Source organism: Vanessa atalanta, chromosome 13 (assembly GCF_905147765.1).
Source record: "Vanessa atalanta chromosome 13, ilVanAtal1.2, whole genome shotgun sequence".
Classification (NCBI taxonomy): Eukaryota; Metazoa; Arthropoda; class Insecta; order Lepidoptera; family Nymphalidae; genus Vanessa; species Vanessa atalanta.
This window is the reverse complement of record NC_061883.1, coordinates 391,774-407,221: the sequence shown is the minus strand read 5'-3', so window position 1 is coordinate 407,221 and position 15,448 is coordinate 391,774. Positions and strand designations below refer to the sequence as shown.

The 15,448-nt window shown below is 33.6% G+C and overlaps 1 protein-coding gene across 1 annotated transcript; it reads left to right on the top strand.

Annotated features, from left to right (window-relative positions):
* The first annotated feature begins 253 nt into the window (after window positions 1-253).
* LOC125068388 (putative inorganic phosphate cotransporter) lies at window positions 254-13,199 on the top strand. The gene is made up of 11 exons (XM_047677486.1): window positions 254-373; window positions 4,362-4,501; window positions 4,650-4,829; window positions 5,608-5,746; window positions 9,260-9,477; window positions 9,644-9,793; window positions 10,496-10,628; window positions 11,289-11,413; window positions 12,079-12,201; window positions 12,382-12,526; window positions 13,062-13,199. The coding sequence occupies exons 1-11, from the start codon at window positions 343-345 to the stop codon at window positions 13,121-13,123; spliced, it is 1,446 nt and encodes a 481-aa protein (XP_047533442.1). The 5' UTR covers window positions 254-342; the 3' UTR covers window positions 13,124-13,199.
* Window positions 13,200-15,448: the final 2,249 nt, after the last annotated feature.

The following is a 15,448-nucleotide window of genomic DNA, read 5'->3' as shown; positions in this document are numbered from 1 at the left end:
GTCTACTGGTGACATTTTAATACTAAAACAAATCTTGATATTTGTTCTTCTATTTATTTTAAGATATGAATTATTACTCGTCTAAACTGTATACCGGTATTACGTCAAAGATAACTGAAACGTAATCGTCGAAAATTGGACCTTATTACAGGAGTTTATAAGAATTATATTCCTATTTACATATCTATTATAATATTTGTTTATTTGCATACAAATTGTAAGTCTTTATTTTATCGTCGCGTACTCGTGTACCATTCGGTTAGAAGCATCGGCTGTGCATAGAAAACAAAAAAAAAAGTAAAAATAAATGTTTATTAGAAAAATTTAAATATATTCTTCAAAATGAAGATTTCTTCGAAAGATACTGAAAAAAGTGAGTATTCTTTACATACAATTTTTTTTTCTAACTTTATCGAACTCTCTGATCTACTGGGAATGATAAAAATGAGTGCTTAGATTTATGGTTCCGCACCTTACAGAATATTTACAGTGTATGGAATCTTGGTGGTAGATTGTGCAAACTTGGCTGAGTACTACCCACCCATTTAGTTTAGTGAAAGGTGATTGAGACAGTGAATATGTATGTATGTATTTCAGGAGCAGTAAATAATATCCGTTTGATGACTGGCGGTGTATTGACGCTTCTTATAATAACGAATACTACTCTCATTGACTGTTCATTTTTCCATTTATTTTGTTGAAATTTTCATTTTTTAATGCCCACTATTTATATTAAATTTGTTGGGAAATAATAATCATAAATGTAAAATTAAAAACATAAATGTAAAAATGAGAGCCAAGTCCAGTATTATGATATATACCTTGGTTGTTGTCATCAACGACAAAAGAAGTAAGATCTAATTGGGTGCCAAGTTTATAACTACATAAAATATCATTTAATGATAATATATTGTAGCTTAAGGTCAGTCTTGGCTAGTCGGGGCGGTATAACGTGCGCAGACGGTTGTACTCTACAATAGAGCTCTCTTGTGCCTTGATTTGACTTGGACCTAAATTGATAAGATGTACTCCATCTAAGGTTTTAACTCTGGAGAGGCCAACGTAAGCCTGCTCTTTACTAAATATAGACGAGCCTATGTCGAGAAGAGCACCGTCAAGTCGAAGGCCTTGTGATTTGTGTATAGTAGTAGAATATGCTAAGCAAATAGAGAATTGTTTCCTTTGAACATATATGTACATTACTTAATATCTGAAACTTGGTTTTGACTTCTAGTTTGTAAATTAAATGATGTTTAAATTGAATTGTTATTTTACGTGCGCTATTGCTGTTGTCGATGTCCCAATGTACCTTTTCTATTTTTCCATTGGACCCATTCACCAGTCCTTTGCTGACATCAGCATGCTTGCTCGATACTGTTCTTCCAAGCAATAAGGATCCCCGTTTGTAGCGCTAGAGTACAAACTAAAATAATTCCAGTTACGATATGCATACTCTACTACAGTCTCACGAAACCTATTTTATTGTTGTATACTAGTATACTCAAACAAAAAATATGCAGTCGAATAGACTAGGCAGCTTCCATCGGAAGGCATTGAAATAATTCTTATGAGCGCGATTGCCACTCGCTCAGACACGTCCGCGTTAAGGTTTTATCGCAACGCTTCTATCCCGCTGCTTCGGCGTCGCGTCGTGCGCTGTGTACCGAAATACCTATTATTATTATTTTTTAAAGTATAATGATTTTGCACTATTGATGTGCGCTTATTGCTAGTTAATAACGTAATAAATACGAAAGTTGACTATACTCATAAGTACTAAAACGAAAATATTTGGATTTAAAAAAATTAAAGGTGGTATTCAACTCGTTATATATTCACGTGAAGACCTTAAAATCCGCATTAAGACCGGCTGTCATAAGTTTTGATTGCTGGTTCTTACATAATTTTTTTTAATATATAGTTATTACATTATTACAGGAACTAAGTATATAAGTGTTCCTAATAGACCCAATGAAATGAAAAATTATAATAAAATGATAAAAAAATTCCAGTTTCAGATTTTTTCCTTTGTGTTGCCTAATTATCTATCTGCATGCCAAATTTCAACTTTCTAGGTCACAATATATTATTACACACGGTGCTGCTCGCCAGTTCTGTTATTACTAGAACTTGGCTGACACGCTCCCGCGTGTCTAGATATACACGGTGCTGCTCGCCAGTTCTGTTATTACTAGAACTTGGCTGACACGCTCCCGCGTGTCTAGATACTTGAAATCAAGTGTTGAAAGTCCTAGATTTTTTTACTTGGTAGGGCTTTGTGAAAGCCCGTCTGGGTAGATACAAGCTACTCATCTAAGGCCAATCAGAAATACTTTTTATTGTTGTATTCCAGCTCGAAGGGTGAGTAAGTCAGTATAACTATAGGCACAGGGACATAATATATCCTTTTCTAAAGTTATTGGTGCATTAATTATTTTATAAATGGTTGGAAATTTCATGCGACACACAAAGTCAACGAGCAGTGGTGACCACATACTATCAGGTACCCCATTTGTATCCACTGTACTCAATAAAATATAGTCCCCAAGTTTGGTAGCTTATTGGAGATGCAAGGAAAGGTTAAAGTTTCAAACGGCCCCAATTTCTGTGAGCGGTGGCCACTCACCATCCAATCGAACATGAACCTACCTACCTACCTAAATAGTTGAAAATTGAAGACGCCCAATAAATTCATAGACGGTAGAATTACAGGCTCACACGTAGCCTACACAAAGATCTTTTACGGGTTTAATTATATTAGTATCAATTACGATTTAATATTTGATGTCAAGTTCACCAGCTTGTTAACAGTACAGAGATATTGTTCACTTTATTGACATTAATTGTGAGGAGTTATCGCTCGCGGATTTGAAAGATCAAGCCTATGTCCTTCCTTGGAGTTTTAAAATTTTTCATACCAAATGTCATCAATTTTGGTTCAGTGGTTTGACCTTAAAGGGCAACAGACAGACAGTGAATGTTATGAGAACATATGTTTAGTATAAAATTTCATAACATGAAGTGTCAAAGCCTCAACCCTCGAAGCAAAAAACTTCTTGATTGGTTTTTGTTTTCAGTTAGAGGTTCTTTTTTTCCATTACTTTATTTTCACTGATTATTTAGCTATTTCCTATTGTAAGAACTAACAGCTACCTTAACTGACATGTGAATAATTCTTAATATCAGTAGAGAGCAGTAAAATAACACCCTGAGGTTCTAATAGGCACAAGCTTGTACTTCTCGTGTTTCGACGTAAGTTGATGAAATTCATCTACCACGCTTTCATATCATGTTAGAACATGCCAAGGATGAAATCAATCACCAGGAATCTTCGTTTAAATTTACGTATATCAATAGAAATTACCGTTAATTAATAGTTAAGTTAATTATTAATTAAGTGTTATCGCAATGCCCTTTAATTTCTAATAATAATTACTCAGCTTCCTTAAAAGTATTCAATTACGTCGTATTTTTATTTTATTTTAAGAATTAATTTTATACGTCTTTACTTAACACATGAGTCTTAAGTCTTATACCTCACGCGGTACTTGCAGTACCTGTCAGCTCCTTTGGTATATACGGTCTGTAGCTGCTTTCATACAACTTTGAGCAATATGCTCGGATGACCTCTTTTTTGCGTAAACGTTTCCTCGAATCAGTTTTTTTACAGCTGACACAAAAAGACGAAGTTTAAAGAATTTGTCTTTTTAAATTGGTACTGTCGAATAAATCAACTTATTTAAATGAGGTTTTCTCAATTGCTCTATTTGAAATTTTACTTTGATAAAAAATATAGCTTCTGAAATACTTTTCTGGGTGGAGCTTATATATTTTTGAAGTATTCTAGTTATTTTAATGTTGGAGGCAATTACCATTTCATAATATATTGGGTTGTCTGGAAGAAATGGCTACTTAGCCATAAGGCCGCCCGTTGTACTCTACAATAATATATGAATTTTTCTTGTAACATATTTTAATCTGTATCATGTGGTGTACAATAAAGTATAAATAAATAAATAAAATATATAGCGAGGACAAATAGTATATTTTATAGTATTCGTATATTCTCTCTGGTATATAGCTCTTAGAAACTTTTAAATAAAACAGTCAACACATAGTGTTATATGTGATGAGCATTTAAAACATTACCATTGAAATTATAATTTCACGTCTTTGACAAATTCTGAAATAATTTCTTTGTATGAGAACAATACTGAAATTATTATTATTATTATTTTCATATCCGTATAAATTGCGTATCAATTTTTCTCATTAATTGATAACTTTTACGAAGCGATTGTGGTCGAACTTATACTTGAAATGTTTGTGATATTTTACATTTCCTCTAATCGTGTTTTCAGGTTATGGATATGGAGTTCGCCACATTCAGATGTTATGTATGTGTCTCAACATGATCGCGTTATTCATCGCCCGCGGCAGCTTGGGGGTAGCTGTACTTGCCATGACGGATACGGGGAAACGGAATAACCCAAACATAACTGTTAGTAACAATAATATATACGAATATAGCTCCTATGTTAAAATTATAACCAACTTCAGAGAACAACATTGTCTGAATTTAATTTGGTTAAGAAACATTCAATAAAAATGATTAATTTAATGTCTAAATTGTCTATGTTTTTTTCCAGGTATATGAGTGGGATAAGAAGATCCAGGGTTTAATATTATCTTCATTTTTCTGGGGCTATACTGTGATGCAGATTCCAGCTGGTCTCCTGTCGAAGAGATACGGTGGAAAACCTATTTTACTATTTTCCTTGTTAGCCAATGCTATCATTTGCGCTCTACTACCAACACTTGTACATTATGTAAGTAAAGTAAAACTTTTTTCATTCAAATTTGACACATTCTTCTCACGATATTTTTCTTCATGAATGAACACGAAATAAATTATAAACACAAATTAAGCACATTAAAATTTATTAGTGCTTGCCTGGTTTTGAAACTGCAATTACCGGTTAAGATGACGCGTTCTAACCACTGGGCCATCTCGAATCTAAGAGCGATTTATCTTTACACTTATAAATATTGTCTAGCCGAGATGGTCCAAAGGCTTAAAATCGGAATAAAGCGGAGTTTTCATTCACCTAAGAGTTCGTATTCATGTGTTTACAGTAGTATATTTTATTATTTCAAACATTTTGATGTTCAATTTCATTTCGATCTCCAAAAAGTAAATATATTTCACCGAAACATATAAACACGTGTAGCGAGGATAGGATTTCCGACCGGCTTATCAAAAACAATGAGTTTTTTTCATGTTACATTCATGAATAAGCTTTAACCGTCAATAGCGCAGTGGTTTAAGGGCCGCCTAGCGCAGGTTCGATTCTGATTTTGGGATAATGTCTTCCCGACTCCTAGCACTAGCTAATGTTGGTAATTCCAAAAACGGGGCATTGATACTTTTTTTTTTAATAGGATCTACTTGTCTGTGGAAAGATATGTATTTTATATATGATAATTATGTCACGAAATACTTTTATTTCTATTCAATCTATAAATAGCTTTTATGACATATTAATAACTTTTGTAATAAAGGGAAATTTCTGTGTTTAGTAATATTTTTCTTTGCTTGGATTTCAGGGCGGATGGCAAATAGTATGCGTATGTCGAGTACTGATGGGTCTCACACAGGCTTGCCTTTTCCCTGCCAGTCACACGCTGCTTGGCAAATGGCTGCCAGCACAAGAAAGGACTTCGTATACTGGCATAGTGTATGGAGGTACTTATAATTATATTAAGTTGCTCAATAAGTATTTTCCCTTGTTAATAGTGATTGATTGTTGGGATAAAGCCTCGTTTACTGTTAGGGAGAATAATTCAGGCCATTCATTTCATTCATTCATCACGCTGCTCCAATGCGGGCTACTGCTCCGATATAGTTGGCAGAGAATCTTTCAACTCATGATTCCTTACAATTTTTTCACGCGCAACTAAACGATTGCCCGAATTTAAGTCCGGTAAGTTCCAAATGTTTTTTTTTCCATTGGGCTATCTCGGTTCTCTAAACATTATCACATTTATTGTTTTACGTTAGACACGATAGCTGATTTTGATCGTGACAATAGTTTTTTTGGATTCCACGTGAATAGTCCTTTGATTATTAAGTCAAATTAAAAAAGAAATAAACATCAAGTAACCTACGACATTTGAAATATTAGTTTAGAAGTGGTAGCTTAAATGAAATATTAAGCTGCCACCGATTTCATATGTAAATTCTACAACTTGGACCAGTGATACGCTTAGAAGAAGACAGAAGTCACTCTTCTTTATCAAGTACTACGCACGCTACGCACGGCTTCAATACTGATACTAAATATACTTCAGAATGTCTGTATATACAAAGTTCACAGCTTTTTTATCATTAGAAAATGCCGCTATGTCCTTATATTTTAAATCTGTAATGTTTTCGAAAATATCTATATACATTACATGCTATAAAGGGCTGTACTAATTAATATTAAATGCACAATGTATTTAAGTATTTTATATTTAAGGCACTTAATTAGATGATGATGATTGGATTAATGCTGCATTGCTTAAAATCTTATTGTCAATAAGCCATTATTTCTCGTAAAAAGTAAAGGATAAAAAATTGTTATTTTGGATTATTCGAAAGAGATAGATATATACCATCGCTTACTTTTTTGTAGACCTATTTAAGGTGTACAATTTATACTGCAGTACATTATTTTGATCTATTTAGTAGGGTTTACAATGTACGTTTGCAATGTAAGCCAAAAAATGTGTTTATTCACCACATCATTAGAAACCTCTAAAATTATCAATGTTTCTCAATCTCTATCCTCTTGAATCACTACCTATTAAAATCCGTTGCGTATTGTTAAAGATTTAAGCATACACAGGGACAGACAGACAGCGGAAGCGACTTTGTTTTATACTATGTAGTGATAGTAATATAATATATACATACTAATGACTAGCACTGGTTTTACAAGGCTGCAATTTGATTAAGAAAATGATATGATATAAATATACGGTATAGCATTCCGGAATAAGCTTTCAACTTGTAAAAATCTTAGAATTTAATCGTTCGTTTTGGACATATACAAATACTCCCTACATAGAAACAATCATGTTTTACCTATTTATAATATTACTATAGATCAATTTTAATACCATTAGCTACTTATCAAAACACGTAGAGATGTTTGTAGCCCTTTGTAGGACTACAACTTTATAGTAATAAAGAATATTTCTCTGCATTCATCTTTCAAACAAATGTACAAAAAGCCAAGACCTTTGTACAGTGATACAAGCGTACAAAGGTCTCGGCTGTGTATTTAAAGTGTACTTGTTTTATCAACGATGTTTTTACACCGTATTTTTCTACGAAATAATTATTTTCATAAAAATATTTTTCAATGCGAGGGCATCAAGTAAAAAGGCCTCGACGAGATAAAAATCGGTGGTATAACTTTTTTCATTTATGCCTTCTTTAGTAAATTTTTGTAAGTTCTTTTTAATAAGCTGTGTTCATTCTTTGCGGTCTTTGTCGTTAGAGCGGTTTTTTTGAATAACGGTTGTTTTTTCACTCGGTAAGAAAATGTTTTGCCTGCGTTGTATTTACATAATCACGGAGTAGATATAGTATTTATAATGTCATCTTTCTTTAAGGCTATATGTCATATGGATATTCTTAGGATTCTGAGTGGTAGGTGGTAGGATCAATGCTTTAGTGGGCAAGTTCGTCTGTGATACGCGGCACAAGGGACATATCTTAGCTCACAAGATTAGTGACTTATTGGTGTGATGTAAGGAATGGTTATATTATATGTCTTACAGCGCCAATGTCTAGGGGCGGTAGTGACTACTTACCATCAGTTGGCCCATTTGCCGGTCCACTTACCGGATTTAATAAAAACAAAATCTCATTTTTACTATGTATCTATAAGTAAATAAGAGTATAATTAAAGTAAAATTGATAATAACTTTGACTAATCCATTTTTACTTTTAGAAAATGTAGAAAAGTAATATAGGTTTTGAATTGTTCAACTAGTCTGCGACCTCCTTAAGAAGCTTCGGTACTTACTCGACCACGGTTTCAAATCATTTGCGATTTGAGATTTAATTATAAACTTTTGTTGGCGTTTATTTGTACAACCAGATCGGAAATCAATTATTCCGTTGCAATTTACTTTGATGGAATTGACTTTGCAATATGACATCTTACGATTGCAGATTCTTAAGAGATTGCATTTAAATGTTCCACGGAATAAAAAGGCAAATTCTATCAGAGATTTGCATTGATTGGTTCAAATCCATTTTTCAGATATATTACCTATCGGAATGAAAATAAGAATTGTAATCAAATGTCGCCGATTCAAATATGAATAACAGTTTTGAAGAACTTTATAAGTACCCATACCCATGTCGAAGGAAATATAAATCATTGCTCATAATTACCACCAATGCGCAACCAACTTTGGGAATTAAATTGTTAGGTGTGCCTGTAACTAAACTGGCTAACTCACCCTTCAAATTGGGACACCAAAATATTTACTATTGCTGGGTACCTGTCCAAAACCCTACCCGCTTGCAAAAAGTTCTATCATAACTAAATAAGACGGAAATAGTTTTCACAAGTAACAATGTAGTCGTACAAGGAGTTGTGACCAATAAGGAAAATATCGGTTTTCACACAAATAAAAAAAAAAAAATTCTGTAATCTTTAATCTTCCAATGAAACGTAAGTTAATAGGTAATCATTCTAAAGAACGATTAAATGCTAACAATATTGATATCGACACAAGAAAAGAAGATATTGAATGAGCGGTTCACTATGTTGGTACATACATATGTATTCAGGGTGTAAAATCTTTAGAAGCCGAGAATTGTGACTCCAATGGCAGCTTTAACCCTCACACAGAAAGCGTTAATAAAGGGTTGAAATGTTATAACTGACATTATAATAACTGAAACTGCAGCGTCAATAACGAAATAACCATTTACGGGCCATCTAGCAATATAAAATAGTCGCAGATTCGATCCTGACCCCTTGAGCTATTGTCGTCCCTAATCCTAGCATAAGCTTTAAACCTTATTAGAGGGGTACATGGGATGGAATGAAATTAGCATTCCATCAAACCGGACATTGTTTCTTTAAAAAAAAAATAGTTAAAAGAAACAAAACTAAGTTTCATTTCGAATTTTCATAACCATAAAAATTGTTGTTTTTTTTTGGAATATAGAAAAATCTTTGCATTTTTCTAGGTACACAAATGGGCATTATAATAGCTATGCCAGTATCAGGTGTTTTGGCAGAAACGAAAATGGGTTGGAAGCTTATTTTCTACACCGTGTCATGTATAATGTTCGTGACTGCGGCGATATGGGCGTTCTTCTCAGCCAACAGTCCAAGAGACCATCGTCTGATGACGAATGAGGAAAGAGAATATATCGAGAGAGGGTTGAACGTTGCTAACTCCAAGGTAAACATTAAATTTCTGATTTTTCTTTCCTTTGACGATACATTATTTGGTGTACGAGGATCATTTTAGAGCTTGTTCTTGAAGCTATTACTATTAAAAATATTTCCTAATTCTTTAACAAAAATATATGTTCAATGTTATAACTATCATCGTAAAATATTTATAGGTTCTTAGTACGCCATGGAAGAAAATATTTACAACGAAGGCTTTATGGGCTATAATGTTGAGTCACTTTGGCTGTGCCATCGGTTTCGTGCTCTTCTTCGTCGATATGCCCACTTACTTGGAGAGGGGCTTACAGATATCGTTGAAAAATGTAAGTAAATAATAAAATTATCTTTATCCAAGGTCTATTTGGAAGACATTAACTAACAGATATTCAACCGCCGAATAGTAATACTTAGTATTATTGAGTTTCGGTTTGAAGGCTTAGTGAGCCAGGGTAACTACGGGTATGTCGTAACATTTTAGTTCCAAAGGTTAGTTGCGAATTCGCAATGTCTATGGATGGTGGTGGCCAATCACCATCAGGATGGCCATTTGCCAGTTTGTCTACCTATACAAAAAATATCCCAGTGCTCAGATAGATCTTATCTCTTTTTGTGTAATTTAGTTGACTATTACTAACTACTTCAATACCTGCTGACCGACACATATGACGTCATTTTCAATGATTATGTGCAGATTTCCTAACGATTCTTACTAACACCATCAAGAACAAATTAACACTAAACTCAAATTTAATTATCGGTTCTACTCCTCACTATAATTCCATTTAAAATTTATTCAAGAACAGCAATATATTTAATTCCCGTGTGAAAGAACGTATTTAATCCCATCTAATTACACACGAACTCCATTATTTTGGAATTTATTTATTTATTTTACATTATTTATACATTATTATGAGCAACGACGTGACACACGAGTGAAGAATACGTGCCAACTATGTGTTCGTCACTCGTGTTCTAAAAAATAGATTTAAAAAAATCTAATTTTTAAATTTTATTACCAACAGAGTGCATCTTTGTCAGCGTTACCGTATATGGGCATGTTGTTTGGGAACGTCGTATCAACATCTATCTGTGAAAAAATATATAACAAAGGATATTTGTCACTAATAAATTGCAGAAAGCTTTTCAATTCAATTGGTAATTTACTTCGTTCTTTATTTAAATCTTTCTAATAATGAATTTTCACATGGAGTATTGGTGACTTATTTGTTGTAAGCTCACTTTGTTGACAATACTTCTGTAATTGCCTAAAGTTGGTGATATTACTGTACTTGGTGGTACGGCAAGCCCGTCTGGGTAGGTACCACCCACTCATCAGATATTCTACCGCCAAATAACAGTACTCTGTATTGTTGTGTTCCAGTTAGTTGGGTGAGTGAGCCAGTGTAATTACAGGCACAAGGGACATAACATCTTAGTTCCCAAAGTTGGTGGCGCATTATAGGTGATGTAAGGAATAGTTAATATTTCTTACAGTGCCTTTGTCTATGGGCAGTGGTTTTACCATCAGATGGCCCATATGGTCGTCCGCCAAACACTGCCATAAAAAATATATTAATAAGTTAACTCTATGGAGACGTTTTAAAGAATTGCAACCAATATTTCTTATAATATAAAAATTATCAACTATTGTATTCCTATAAGTAGAAATTCATAATCACATTAATATGAATATCAATTTGATATATAACGTGGCTAACATTAAGTATGTGAGTGATTAATATTCAATGATAAAATAGTCAACCGTTAACGGAATAGTTTAAAAAGGCTAAGTTTTTAATCATTTTCTTATTTCAGGTTTCATTGGTATGGCAGTTGGTCTGCTAGTGCTGTCGTTTATCGGCCCAGATAACAAGAATATAGCGATCGTCACTTTGGTTGTAGCTCTCACTTTGAGTGGATTCTGGTCTGCGGGTTTCATGGTTTGTCAAGATATTTAACACAAATAAATGCATAGTAATTTATTTAGGGTTCTTTCACTTTACTTAGGGATTATATATTATAGGAAAAGGTACTTTTGCAATAATTTGTCCAAGGCTTGCTAAGGCTATTTTAATAATTATTTGGGCACAATTTAAAAATATATTTCAATTATTATCTATCTATCTATCTATACTTATAAAATAACATGTCCTGACTGAATTCATCATCGCCGAGCGTAAATTGTTACAGCTAATGGTAAAGGTAAAGGTCATAAAATTTGTTGAGTAGGATCGATGAGTAGGCACCCATTAAGAACAGAATTTTGGAAATTTTACCTCTAAGGGGGTGAAATTGGGGTTGGAAGTTTGTATGGAAGTCCGTCATTTTGTAAGTTAGAAACATTAATCTTTATTTTTGGCATACTGATTAAATATGAGTAGATAAGTATTTCCGCGTTTCTGGATAACCTACCCTAAAGAGAGAAATACACACCAATGTGGTATACGAAGAGGTCTTAAATTAATGTAATATTTTAAGTTAATCTTTAAATATATTTAACTTCCACGCGAGCAAAGCCGCGGGCAACAGCTAGTATATTATATACTTTTTATTTATTTCCAACGACTTATGAGCAAAATTAATAATATGTGTTTCTCATTTTCAGATGGCCCATTTGGACCTATCACCCAACTATGGTGGTGTTATGCTCTCTTTAACAAACTTCGTGGCTAATTTTGGGAGTATCATTACGCCTATCGTCACAAGTTTGATTCTACGGAATGATCCAGTAAGAATTCCATGTTTTGTTTTTAGACTAATAATTATCATTGATGATTAAACTTGTTAGTAGTTAAAAATCCAAAGACGACTGATGTTTCGTAAAATTAAATTTCAGAAATTATAGATATCAATAAATTAAACATTTCCAGAAGATATACCTTCATAATTATGTTGCTATTTTATACAGACAGACGTAAGTCGTTGGCGCATTGTATTCATCGTGACAGCCGTGGTGACCATAATTTCCAATACTGGCTTCGTATTGTTTGGGAGTTCAGAGCGGCAGGAGTGGGATGACCCTGACTATATGGACAAAAGGAAAGCTGATATAGGTGAAGCAGAGTTTCGGTTTTCTTTATTAATAGAAAATATCATAATGAAAAGAACTAATGACCTTGGAAATGGAGGATAGACCTTAATAACTTCAGAGTCTAAGCTTGTGAGATACAATTAAGTTCATCCAGGTCTAAAATTGTTGAATGTCCTAGCGCTGTTTAATAGCTTATTTTCCACTAACCTTATTCTTATGCTTGTTTGCCTGATACACTGCCGCCCATAGGCACATTGGCATTTTAAGAAATATGAATCGTTCCTTACATCGTCAATGCCCCACCAACCTTGGGAGTTAAGATGTATTCCTTGAGACTGTAGTCACATCGGCTCATATATGTCAGAATTTCAACCAAAACGTGCAATTATTACAAATTGTTATAGCAATGCAAAACCAACTAATATGAAATAACATGACGAATCTAATCAAAAATCAATTTTTTTAATAAATCTAAATCCAAAAATGTTTTATGTTCCAATCATTTTATCAAAGACCCTTTAGTGGGTAATTAAATAACTTTTTTTTTTTTCTTACAGAGGAGATGATGCCAGCTTTAACACCTGTCAAGGATGAAAAAGACTGTAAAGAAGAAAAATGACTGCAAATAATTTAACTGAATTGACAAGACTATTTAGAAATACGATTTATTTTAATAATATAAGTTTTAAGCATGTAAATAAAAGTAATTTGAAACATTTTTAGAGTTTTTTTTTAATTTGTGACGTAAAAAAACAAACTCTGGAATCCAATATACAGGAAAAAAGTAAATTAAATGATAAAAGTTAATTTAAAATTTCTTTTATTAAATTTTAAATTAGCATTATTATACTAAACGGTCCAGTTAAAAAAAATAATGAAAGCAATATTAAGCCACAATAGTCGTTTCTCCCAGAGGATAGATATTATTTGAAGATTTCCTTCGGGAAAAAAGAAAACGGGAAATTAGTACAGTAAAAATCGTTATTATTTTGTATTAATCCTATAAATATATTTGCTAAATAAAATAGCTAAAATATATGTATTAGAAGATCAATATTAAGTTACTAACTATTACTTTTTAGAATTAGCAGTCTGTAAATTTTCCCACTGCTTGGCTAAAGGCCTCCTCTCCCTTTGAGGAGAAGGTTTGGAGCATATTCCACCACGCTGCTCCAATGCGGGTTATATGGTACGGAATCCTTCGTGCGTGTATACTACTGGCACTTGGCTGGTTTTTTTAATATGTTATCCAAACTGTTCCACATTATAATATTAAAACGAAAAATATACGCTTGATTGTTTGTTCTGGTTCCATTTGTACGCAAATTCAAAGTCGAAGGTGTAGCATAGGACATAATATGACCCTACTATATTGTTTACATATAGCTAATATTTCTCAAAAGCCTTAGAAATATTATAATAGTAATAGTTAGCCGCCGAGATGGCCCAGTGGCTAGAACGCGTGCATCTTAACCGATGATTTCGGGTTCAAACCCAGGCAGGCACCACTGAATTTTCATGTGCTTAATTTGTGTATATAATTCATCTCGTGCTCGGCGGTGAAGGAAAACATCGTGAGGAAACCTGCATGTGTCTAATTTCAACGAAATTCTGCCACATGTGTATTCCGCCAACCCGCATTGGAGCAGCGTGGTGGAATATGCTCCAAACCTTCTCCTCAAAGGAGAGGAGGCCTTTATCCCAGCAGTGGGACATTTACGGGCTGCTAATGATGATGAAAAACCGCTAAAAATAAAAAAGGCTATTTAAAAGAAAATACCAAAAATTCATATTGAGCCTGAACCTGCAACTGTTACATCGCTAGACGGCCTTTAGGCTGCACAGCTATAGTTATAGAATAGCATACGTAGACCTTTACCAAATATGGGTTTAATTTGTGTTTATAATTCATGTCGTGCCTCGCGGTTGAAGAAAACGTCGTAATAAAATCTGCACGTGTTCGACCCTTCGTTGGCCTTTATGCAATTTATTTATCCTTCATCTCTTTCTAGTAATGTCCTCAGTAACTCCTTTCTTGCCCGTTGCGATGACGATATATTATTTTTGCTTTATAAAATTCTATTAACATAGCGTGTAACAGGTTGTCTTTATATGCTGGTAATTCTTTGTGCAAGACCTTACACGTAGGTACCACTCACTCATCATTCTACCGCCAAACTGCAGTAATCAGTATTTTTGCGTTCCGGTTTAAGGGGTAAGTGAGCCAGCTTAAGAGCCTGTTCTTACTACACTACACTAGGGACATAACATCTTAGTTCGCAAAGTTAGTGGCACACTGGTGATATAAGAGGCAAGCAAGAGGCGAGCAAGAGGTTCATCTGATGGAAAGTGATTACCACCGCACATGGACATTTGCGACACCGGGGAACTTGTAGGTGCGTTGCGTTGTTGACTTTGGGCGGTGGTGACCACTTCCCATCATTTGACCTATAACATAAAAAAAAATTAGATACAGGAGCTCTCATCCTAACTCTTATATATATGCTATCAATTATAACACATGGATATGACAGACCGTTGTTTGGTGAAATGATCTTGGAATACTTAATCATGATACGAAATGTAGTTTATTATTTTTATAGTATCACGAACAAAGCCTATGTAATCTTAGGTTTTTATATTCACATGGGAAAGAATATTGGATGTATTTCTGTCTTGTTTAAAAAAAGTTTCTTTTGCCGTTTCTTTTCATGTCAGGATATCTTATAACTACTACATTGAATAAAAGATTATAATTTGGTTTGATTTGATTTGATTTGTTTTTTTTGTAATATTACTGATATCTTCACTGATTTTAAAATGATTTAACGTTATTTTTTATTGAATAAAGTCACAATTCAAACTTGGTTATTTAAGGTCAAAGGTGAAACAAAAAATAAAGTTAAGTTCTTCGTCTTGCTTTGACTAACGAACACTCAAAAGG